We start from the raw sequence: 12,121 nt of genomic DNA on the forward strand, positions 1-12,121 counted from the left end.
TTGGTTTAGGCTCTCAAAGGAATTTTCAGATAAAATAATATATATTACTTACTCATATACACATAAATGAAGAAATATGAATAGATATCACTACCTTTAGTTGGTACTCGTTTTTCAAGTTTTTCTTCTCTTTCAGGCTTGTCTCTATGAATTTCTGGAAACAATATAACATATATTTATTGGGAGGACAAGAATTCTCACAGAAATAAAGAAAATAACTTTTAATAATAAAAACACATAAATGCTTAACTTACATTAAAGTTATATCAATCTGAGCTATATATTTGGAGTCCTAAGTAATAGGTACAAAGTATTATTCTCGATGTACGTTATTCTTTCAATAATTTAAAACTCCTTATCCATTTTTGAAAGCTAGAGAAAAATTACAGCCTTGTTTTTAAAAGACCTGATAAGCAATCTGCTGTTAACTATTATAAATCATATATGGCAGCTACCTTGTTAAGATTGCACTTGATGTTAAGGGCCTGCAGTAAAGGTTCAGTTTTAAATTCAGTAAAATATATGTCTAGGCTAGGCTTCAGTATTGCAGAAAAGGGCCTGAGGCTTGTAGACTAGAAGAAGATTTTGAGTCAACAGGGTGCTCTTTTTGAAAAAAAAATGCCAATACATCACTGAGTCACATTAGCAAGAATGTCACTGGAAGATCAAGGGAGGGGATTATTTCACCCTGGTCAACCTCACCTGGAATTCTGCACCCATTTTTGGGCCCTGAACTTCTAGAAAGACGCCAGAAAATTAGAAAGAATCCAGAATAAAGCAACAACTAGGACAAGAGTTCAAGAAAATATGATTTATGAACAGAGATTGGAAAACTGGGGTTATTAATTCTGGAGAAGAGAGGCACTTGTACACGTAACGCGGTTTAATCCTCATTAAATTAAATAGGATTATCAAAATTGAAATGATATGTTTACAGGTGAGAGCCTTTAAATCATATTAACCTTAGTGCACAATTCACAGTAAATTACAGCAGGGGGAGCCATATAAAAATCCACCCTGGTGATGTCTTTCATACTCAATAACACTAGGGGGCACTGGCACACCAGTAATCCCCTCACTCCTGAAACACAACCCCTCTTCCCCCCTGAAGCTGTAGCAATAGGAAATATTCAAGTTCCCCCAAATATTAATGTGCTTTGCTAACGTGCCAATGCACACCCCCTCAATTGCAAACTTACCATTTTCTGCTGCTGTAACTCTTGTTCTGAGGATTGAGATGTGAAGGGGGTGGAAGGAGCATCGCCAGCACTTGGCAGTGGTGCTGGTGACACCACCACTGTGTACAGCCAGTATAGTGTTAGTACAGGGGCTAGTTTTAGCTCTGTCCCTCCATGTTTTTTGGTTTCCAGAGGCGCTACATTTCCCAGCAGTCCCTGCTCAAATGGCTGGGCTTCCATGATAGCATGGTCCCAGGGGTTTCCGTGGAGACTGAGCCAGATGTGCTGGCAGTACATATGGCTGTGTGCATGGCTACATGCAATTTTGGGGTGGCTTGGTCCCTCTTGAAACCCCCCATTAGCGCCAGCCCTGCTGTCAGGGTGCGTGGCATGGCACAGAGCTGCACCACAGATGGCCTGGCATCCTGAAGCAGTGAGAGCATGTTCCATAGCCCCCCTGTGATGGCCGGAACCAAAGAAATTAATAAGCTATAAATATGTGCTTCTTGGAGGCATTTGGAACTTTTGTCTAATATGAAGCTCGTATTTTTGTAACCTGCAAATGTAACTTGTAACTGTTTGTGGAACTGACCAGGCCTCATAGACAAAGCTATAGCTGTGAAATTAGCTGACCTAATAGTTCTTTCTCGCTCAGAATTTAGCCTGGATGATGATAAAAACTGGATTCAACTGCCCAGCTTATCTAGTACATTTCAAGAAAGGACATCTCAAAAAAGCATAGTCAGAGAGTTTTGAAGGGGCTGGATTTAGGCGGGGTAATGTTAATTTTAAACCTGAAGATGTTGTGTTGCAACTTGCTTATTGGATAAACCCAAGCTTGGGCAGTAACTTATTATAATAATTTCTAACACCTTTTAACCCCATAGGATAACAGCTATAAAGTAATATTATGAATGGCTATATAACTAAAAATTAGCATAATTAGAATAGAAAAGAACACACACGTCATAGTAACCCTCGGGAAGGGTGGATATCTCTTACTCCCTGTGAGAGGGAGACCAGATCCTGACTGAGGGGCTTCCACCGGTATCCTTCGAGCAGCCCAGTTCAGAGACGTCTGACTTCGCTGATTCAACTTCCCGTGCATCTTCTAACCAAGGGACTACCGATAAGTTACTAACCAAGTGGGACCTCTTGGTTAATTTCTTTATCTGTTTTATTATCATTGTCAATTGTAATCTGTATTGTTATGTTGTCTGCTTATTAGCTTAACCTTTTTATTAACTACTATATATGCAAACTATATCTTTTGTTGTCATAAGTAAAATTCATTCTTTTTTGTAAGTGAAACTTGTCATTTCTTTCCTTTCCAACATCACCTTCTCAATCCGGAACCAAAAAGCCCAGTGGCTAATAAAGTTGCAGTGCTCAGTCAGTCTGCAATTAAATTGATATACTCACAGTGCCCAGCTGGCCTGTGACACCCCCCCCCCATTTCCTCCCCACCAAACTGCGAGTCATACCACTCCCCCCCACAGTGGGGCCATGGAGCACTTTCATTAACCCTTCACAGCATATGGCCAGCCCAGGTCCATTCAGGGAGGCTAAAATAGGGGTGTTGTGCCAGGCTGGGTGTTGGGCACTGAATCATGTGTAGGGGGCCCACCCCACTGGGCTGTGGCTCCAGCGCTGTGTCTGGCAGCCTGACAACAACCACCCTTTCCCCCACCCACAGTATCTCCCTCCTCTCACCCCATGCCTTGAAAAAGTCATCAGTCATAAATAGAAATAAAGATGCGCAGGCACAACCAGGACTGGACACAGTGCCACAACAAGATCAAGGTCCTGAAATGTGCTTTTCATTGGGCCAGGGATGAGAACTCTTGTTCCAGGGCAGCACGCACAATTGATCCATTCTATGACAAGCTGTCTATCACTATCAGCAAAGATGCAGGAGATGTTTGTCTCCAGTCATTTGGGGGGACTGGTGTTCAGGAAAGCACACCTAACCAAGAGACCACAAACTGTCCTGATACTCCAATAGGAAACATATCTGAGGCACTGGGCAACTGCTCACAGCCACCAGTGAATGAGGACAGCCTGTGCCCAGTGCACCGAGTTGCCTGAGCCACTATGCCCTGTTGCTGCTGAACCTGCTGGCTCCCTGTGCACCTGCACTCCTGGCTCAGGACCCTTTACTACAACAGCACGGGGGGCAAGCCTGGCCTGCCATGCAACCTCCTCTGATGGCTGGACGGATACCTGTCACAGCAGTACACGACTCCAACCCCTGATACTAAGGATGACATTGCCATAGGAATCAATGCCTTCCTTGGCATGTGTGAGTGGGCTCTTGCCCAGTACTGGGGAAAGGAGAGGGGATAATAAATAAAATTGTGAACCCTATCGTGCCTGTGCTGTCCTGTGCTGGTAGCAACAAGGGGCCAGGGAAATACTGTTATGCCATCGCACCTTCAGAGTAATCCTAAAACTACTCTGATCTTCATTTAACGCTGTCATGCCCAATGAGGAAAGAACTGACCTGATAGTCATAAAGCGAGTGGCCGCACTTAATGGTCCCACAGGATCACAGAGAACCATTTGCTGGGTTTTCTGTAAAACCTCCATGTGAATATGTGGTTTGGGAAGGAGGGGGTTGGGAAATTCAGCCACAGTATACTGAAAAGGTATGTTTTAGTGGAAGGCAGGGGGTAGCAGTGGTTCCTCAAGAGTGCTGCTTTCATTCAAATTCATGGGAGCACTGCTCTGCTTACATATTTTCTGCAATGCAACAGTTGCAATTTTCACTGGCACCTGTGAATGCCATGCTCAGAATGGCCTGCCATCATTGCTGGGGGAGTTCTGGGGAGTTGGACTAAAGATAAGAACATTTGCCAAGCTCAGTGACCCAGACACTGTGACTCACTGCCCCAGACACCAGTGTTAGGGATCCCTGGCCAACCAGGATCGCACATGCCCCTTCCCTGGCACTGACCCAGGGCGGGGGATGGCCCAGGACGCTGGCCCAGGCCTGGTCAAAGTCCAGGGGAAGAGGGGGTTTAACATGAGGCAAAGTAGTTCTGATGCATGCAGCTGTAGAATCAGAGAAGCACATGCTGGTTCAAACAGAAAATGAAAGCACTCAAAGTAGAGAAGCATTATTAACTTTGTGCTAGTGGCAAATTAATGGATAGGAACAAGGGGGCTGGGAGCTGGATTGGTCTTGGTAATCATGATGCACCTCAACTTGACAGAGGAAGCATGGACCTGGGGGGGCATGCTGGCCACTGTCATGCATGGCAGTCTGTTGTCATCCATGGTGGACAATGTGTGAGCAAGCCTGCCTCAGTGTTCAGCAGATAAGCTTGATGAATAGAGGGTTAATTATCTTAGAATCAGAGATTCATAGAAATTAAGGGCTAGCAGGGATCATTGAGTCCAACCACCCTACTTAGGGCAGGAATGATGCTGAGATTAAATGAACCCAGAAAAATATCTGTCCAGTCTCCTCTTGAACACTTCCAAGGTTAGGGACTACACCATCTCTTTGGGAAGTCTTTTCCAAATTATGGCCACACTTACCATAAAGAATTACTTCCTTACATCCAACCTGAAACCATCCTCTAACAGTTTGTGGCCATTGCTTCTTGTCCTCCCCTGGGGCATCCCATAGTGAACAGTTTTTTCTCTGAGCTCTTGATATTCAGTCTTTATGTACTTACAGATGACCACCAAGTCCCCCTGTAGCAGAAAGCCCCCTTTGTACATTTCCCTTCTGGACATGGATTTAACAGAAGCCCCTTCTTGCCTGTACCTCCCCCCATCATTTTGTGCATTTCTTTTTCCTTCTAAGTATTGGCAGAGACCTAGCACAACCATCGCATGGGTGTGGCAAGGCTCAGAACAAGCCAGCAAGCTGAAGTAGCTTTCTGTCAGAGAAACCTAGAGACTGCATCTACACAAGTTAAGCTCAGTGTCACTAAAGAAAAGAAAAGAACTAAAATATCCACTTCAAAGACGGTAAATATATCCTGGTGCTAACCTAACTCACTTACTGTCCAGTAGCCTTTGATCCTCACTACTTCACATTGCATTTTTATATATTTCTCACAGTGCATTTTTATATTTCATTTGTCTCATTTTTACCATGGCATTTTGTATTTTATATTTTATACTTTTAAACCCTTAAGGAATGTACTTCCTGTAGTTACATCCTGGACCATTGTTAAAACTGCATTGAAATTGTAAAGTGATAAAATCTGGTATATTGGGTGGTCCCTTGAATGAATGCATGTTATGAATGACAAACCAAGTACGTTTGGCTGTTAATTGACAATAGCCTAGCCACAGGAACTTACCATTACAAAACTCTACAAGCCATTTTAAGTTAATCAAGCCAAGGAACTGATTCCTGGAACTAAGCACCCACTGTATTGACTATTCCTGTAACCCATGACAATACAGCCATTAAGTCAGTAAGTCAAGGGTGGACTCCTGAAACTTCAGGTACTGCAGGCAGAGACCCCCGTGACTAACAGCTGCCATGTACCCACATGGGACAACGACCTCTGGATTGGGCAGCCAAGATGATGCTGGGGAATCACACAAGTCTGCCAGAAAGAGATTAAAGGCAGTGAAGCGTGACCCTCAGGGGCGCCCTTTCGTCCAGCATCTCACGTACCGAGACAGGAGGACAAGAAGGTGACCCCCCTTCTGGAGAAGACATCACCTTGTAGGAATCTGACCATTGACTCCAGGGCCTCAGATAGGTAGATATGCTGACACCAGTGCTCTCACAATCACTATAGCAGCTACTATACACTACAATACTATACCCTACATGGGTTTAAATGAGTGAGTGCATATGTATGCATGTGCTAAGGTGACCAGTACCACTCATAACTCAAAGTTTGCATTTATGATTTTATTGGTAACTTCAGATCCTGTCCAATAAACTAGAATTTATGATGATCCCAAGAGTTGGTCCTTTGTAGCCAACACCTTTTCAGTCTTCTCTTCCCCAGGGAACATTTTCAGATCCCTTAGTCCTCATAAGATTTGTTAGTAATCATGCATTCATTCAGTCATTTAATCTATATGTCATTCATTCATTCATTCATATCTTTACTCACTGTCTCACCAGGTATGGATACTGTGAGCAGGGACTGGAGTCTTGATGCATGGGTGACTGATGGGTAGCCTCTATTGTGCCATGGCCTGAAAGGGACCCCTGTGGGAGACCCTCCTTGGCATACCCATCAGTACATGGCTCACTGGTTAGCTACACTGACCAGTTTTTTGGTGCCAAAAATTGCAAAAAAACTGTGCGGAGCAAGTATGCCCAAAAGAAACAAAGTTGCCAGTATGGCACCAGCATGTCTGTTGTACAAACCTTTTGCACCAAAACGAGGGTTGGAGGGAGGTGAACTTTTCTTGACTTGCTCAACAAGAGACCTATAAACTGAGGGCCCAGGTACAGGTGCCCCTTATTGATCCAAGACATCTGACGATGAGGAGAGAAGAGAGTAGACCAGGGAGAGAAGAGATCTGACCAGGTTGCATAAGACTAGGACAACTTGGTCCTATGCAGGAACTAAGAGCCTGCTGCAGGTGCTGGGGGAACCCAAGGGGTTAACCCAGTTTGGCATTGTCAACAGCCCACGTGCGAACTTGCACATCTACCTGGATATGTCCAGAAGACTTGCCCAGTGATGGCAAAAGACAGCAGTCTGGTACAAAATAAAGGCCAAGAATATGAGGGCTGCTTTCTGATGTGAAGTAGCAAGAGCATAATGCATCACATTATCAGTACCTCCAACTGCTAATGGAGGTACTTGAATGCCAAGCAATGAGACGAGTAGGTATCCAGGCCATTGTCTGTTCCTGAGAGCTCACCGAGCATGGGTTCAACTGCAAGTCCTGCCACCTCAAGCAAGGAAGACAGCGGCAGGTCACTAGTACTGGCCCTTGAAAAGTCTGCTGAAAAGGAGAGACCGGGGACAACATCCTCCACAACTGGCATGTGAAGCCCTGGGGAACATCTAAGTGAACTGTCATCTGAACTGACTCCGGCGATAAAGCTGGACTGTGACATGGGGAAAGGGGAATGCAAGTGAACTGTCATCTAAACTGACAGTTGGGCGTGATTGGATTGATGTTGGACACCACTTTAAAGACTCAGTGAGTTAAGCTGTGCAGAAAGGCGCAGAGCAACACACACCAGGGAGGATCTCCTGATCAACTTTTTGCAGTGGTTTAGGGCCTGCAGTCCAACAACTTGGACAGGCAGGCAAGCTACCTGGTAGTTGTTCCTGACTGCATCTTATCCACTCATCTGATTCTCTGAGCGTAGAATAATTCCCCACATTCCTTGATTTTCATCTCCGCTTCTTACGCTGACACCACCAAAAAAACAGATCATGTAGGAAGCCTGTTAACAATGCCTGGATACATGAGATCTTAGCACCATCAGTGCCTGTATGGTATGATTGCAGGACATAGAAAGACAGACATGTCACATCTGTGGCCAAATGTCATCCAGGCAACATGGCAGGAGGCATTCATGAGAATGGGAGAGAAAAGGGTAGTTCAGCTCAGGAACATAGAAAACAGTATTGCTTATCTTCAGTGAAAGTCACTCATTATTGTTGATTATCGTTTTTGCTTGTTTGTTGTTTTAAGCATAAACAATGCCTAAAGTTATTGCTTGCTGTTATAAAAGTCATTGTAATAAAACTCGTTGCTTATTGCCTGAGGTTTTAAAAGTTGAAGAGTACTGCTGCTTGATCACAGTTACCTTGTAAATGCTATGACATTTGGTTATGTACGTAAATTATACTCAATAAATCAGTGAAGGTTAATTATGTTAAAAAACTTCTATTTTTTTTTCTTTCAATGTGGGCCATTAGGAGGTCATCAAGCAGGGTGCCCTGGTTTTGTTGTCATTACTACAGCTGTTGGCACTATTAGAGAGGATTGTTAAAATTATAAAACTGAAAAAAATAGTAAATCCCCAATTGGCACCAGCATGGCATGGGGGGAAGGCATCTGCGGGTTAGGAGTGAGGGGCACTGGCAGGACAAGGGGTGCCTGGTTGAGAATGAGCAGGAGAGCTTGGGGGGCTGTGGCTTGGGAATGAGGGGCAACGGAATGGCCAGGGCCAGGGGAACCTCTCTAATTGGAATTGGAAATATGGTGACGGTGACATTGCCAGTAATGGCTGCCTGCTGCTGTTGCAGGAGCACCCATGAGTCTGACTTTGGTGTGAGCCTATGTAATTGTGACTACACGGCAGCCAATACAAGGGGGGAAAAATTATGAAACATGGTGGCTACAGGCTGCACTTGCTATGAGACGGCAGCTGCCATTTGCTCTTAAGGGCATCTGAAAGCAATCCAGGCCTCGCCCTTTAAGTGTTCAAGCGGTTCTTCATTCATGGATTGAACAAGGGGCAGATCAGGTGGTGACGGTGCTGTTCTCATTAAGGGCTGCTTGCTGCAATGTATCGGACTGTGGGGTAAGCTTGTACATGCAGCCAGCACAAGAAAAAGAATTATGAAGCATGGAGGCTATGGGCTGCAGTCAGTGTTGTAAGGGCGCCATTTTCTCTGTCTGATGAAAGGCAAATTAAAGTAGTCCAGGGCACCCCCTTTAGATGCATAACCAATTCTTCATTCCTGGATTGAACCAAGGGCAGATTATGGGGTGACAGGGCCGTTCTGACTAAGGGAGACCTACTGCCATGGGCCTGACTGGGTTGAGCTTATGTGTGGAGGGTATGGGCTAAAATTCTGTGATCAGGAGGAAGCCATTTGCTCTGAAAGCAAATGAAGTCACTCCCCGCTTTAGGCAGCCAAGCAATTCATCATTCCTGGATGGAACCAGGGGCAGATTATGGGGTGATGGTGCCATTGTCACCCTGGCCTGGGCATGGCCGGGGGGGCTGGGTGGACTGCAACGCCTGGTATGCAAAACCTGGTGTCTGAAAAAACACATTACACCAAAGCACCTAAAAATTGCAGGTATCCTTTTCCTCTCCTAGGCACAATTTGAAGCGGCATCTAGTGGAAAAAGGGGCTTACTACACAAGAGTTGCAGCAGCCTCTCGTGGGCCAAAGGGCTCATTACACATCATTGAGTGAATTTCTGTTTTCATGTGATAGATCCATGGACGTATTGGTTTAATTTGCAGCAATCCAAATGAAAATGCATAGGAATGTGTTTTAATTTGAATCACAAAGAAGACATTTAAATCGCAAAAAAACCCATACGTGAAAACTGTAATGCAGTTAAATTGCAAAAAAGGGCAATTTTTATCACATGTACAAGCGCCCAAGAAGTCTAAAGGGTGGGGGGGAATTCAATAACAGTCTTCAAACCCACAAAGTATAGTAATAAAGAGATAGTTATAGATCATTGTCTTTGCCTGCAGGTGACAGAACAAGAAGTAATGGTCTTAATTGCAATTAGGGGAATTAAAACTGAATATTCAGAAGAACTTTTTAACTGTAAGGATGATTAACCATTAGAACCAATTATCCAGAGAGTGTGTAAAATCTCCATCCTTAAAGTTTTTAAGAAAAAAGTTAGACAAAAACTTGTCTGGAATATTTTAGACGGGAATGATTCTGCCTGCCTTGAGTTGGGGATTGGGAGATTGGACTAGATGATCTCCTAAATCCCTTTCTAACTATGTTTTTCTATGATTTTATGCCAAATTAAGAATAGGTTTAAGAGTTATGTAATAATAAATATCAAAGAATTGTTAAATTTTAATAAATATGTTCTTGCTAAACACTAGCTGCTATATTTTTCCTATAAATCAGTGAAAATACATGCTTCTCTTCAGATTCATTAAAGCTAATCATGTTTTTTCTGTGCATGTAAAATAAACCCATACTGTTTACGTGTATACTTAAATTATGAGTTACTCTGGGAATGGATAATGTATGTTCTCTGCTGTCAAGTTTGGAATATAGGGCATTATACTAATATTCTATACAACTTTCTGAGATAAGAAAGTAAAGATAAGAGTCTCTAGCAACGACTCATTTAATGTATCAAAAGGCAAGCTTTCTTTTTTAAATCTGATTAAAGTACTAAGGATTGTCTTGATAGAACAGAAAGTTGATGCAGTGACAAGAAATTCAAAGAGCACAATTTTAAAAGATTTTCAGCTGGTCTGTCCTCAAAAAACTTCAATGCAATACAATTAATTTTGAATTTTTGGCTATAAGAATCCTTCTCATGCATACTAATCAGGTTATGTCATAATACATCTTTTAATGTATTTCTTAATTTTCATGTGATCCATGACCTTGTAGATGAGCCATATTTCCATACTAATTAAACATATAGCTTCTAGAACTGATGAAACATTATCAAATCCTCAGAAACATGAGAATCTTGTTGTTATAGATGTGCTGCTAAAATTAAAATATACCACTAGATTACTTACGTGCTTCCCAATGTATTGACACTGGCACATCCCCATCTTTCAAATGGTATCTTCCTGTTTTTGAATAATTTCCATTTGAAACAAATAGAGTTTCCCTGAACTCCAATACAAAGCACGGATACCTTACACAGCCTGCATCAAGGTTTAATTCAGCTAAACATCACAGTCAGAAAGTAAGTCAAAGTTGCATTAGAGATTAACTGGTAGGATTGCATAAAAGCATGGCTGGTTATCTGTTTTCTTTCTTTTTGGCCTATAAAATACCATGATAGCTCATCTGTAGGAAATCTCTCATCCATTACACTAATTTTATACTGGTGGCACAGGCCATATGTTTGATTTGATCTGCTGACTGTCATGTTTCAAAAATATAGCAAATAAATGGTACAGAAGCCAAATTTAAAAAAAAAAAGTACACAGACAAAATTGAGACTCCACGACTTGGAAAAACTGGAAGTCATATAATAGTTGGGGGCTGCTAAGCACATTAAGACTATATAAAGTGTGTCTATTTTAATGCAAACTGAGTGCACACCTGAGTGTGTGAAGTCTAATTAATTTGGACAGTACACCAAATTACTTCCTGATGACAGGAGGTACTTATTCTATTTAAAACAATGTAAAGTTCATCCAATTATTTTAGGGTTGGGATTGGCCTTCTGACTCCAGATTACACGATGAATCACCCCGAAATTAATCCAACAGAGAAATACTTACACATATTACATTTGCTGGGCCTAATCTAATATTCAGTGAAATTAATAGAAGACTTCCTCGTCAATAGGTATTGATCCAGGCAATGAAAGTATTGTCCAAGAGAAAAGGATTTCTTAGGGTAATATGTTTTATTTGAATTGAAGACATTCTTGCCTAACTGTACTCTACAGTTGGTCCAATAAAGATATTACCCTAAGAAATCCTTGCCTCTTGCATAATTTCTGGACCATCGTGGCTACACCATCACTCTTATACTACCTTGCCCAAGAGTAAAAGAAAAATTTAAACTTCTGTATTCCATTTATAGAAGAACAATAGCATAGATTATCAAGAGCCTGCAGGCAAGTCAATACATATCACAATCAAGATTGGTCAATATCAGTCAATAATATATTCTATCTGCTGCTGATGCTTATACCTATTTTACAAGAAAGCCTAAGATGGCTACATCACTAGTCTCCACTACCTTCAAGTACAGAGGGAATTATTTCAGTAAGGATATAAAAGATATACTTATTAAAAGGTGGAAGAGACCTACCTATGGAGTACTACTAGTCAGCTACATACCATAACTCATTAAATAATGAGCCCAAATAATTTCCTACATTGCAGTTTATATATGTAGCATTTTTATTACTCTATTAGTATCCAGGATAGAGGCTAAGAAGAAATCAAGAACTAAAGACACTTCAAGTATAATAAGGTTTGGATCAAGTTTTCTTCCAACACCTATGCCTAGGGACTAATGGAATTTGTGCTGGGAGTGCACTGCATAGCAACTCCTTTAAACTCACAATTTCCCTTGTGT

General features: G+C 42.2%; 1 protein-coding gene across 1 annotated transcript in view; it reads right to left on the reverse strand.

The window, feature by feature from the left end:
• The window catches only part of TRDN (triadin), a 195,353-nt gene that overhangs the window by 105,202 nt on the left and 78,030 nt on the right, over nucleotides 1–12,121 (reverse strand). The window contains exon 6 of the mRNA XM_019538202.1: nucleotides 95–154. Coding sequence (XP_019393747.1) covers nucleotides 95–154 — 60 coding nt within the window. The remainder of the gene's footprint in view (nucleotides 1–94; nucleotides 155–12,121) is intronic.

The sequence above is a fragment of the Crocodylus porosus genome, unplaced genomic scaffold, assembly GCF_001723895.1.
Source record: "Crocodylus porosus isolate Cpor-Errol unplaced genomic scaffold, CroPor_comp1, whole genome shotgun sequence".
Taxonomy (NCBI): Eukaryota; Metazoa; Chordata; order Crocodylia; family Crocodylidae; genus Crocodylus; species Crocodylus porosus.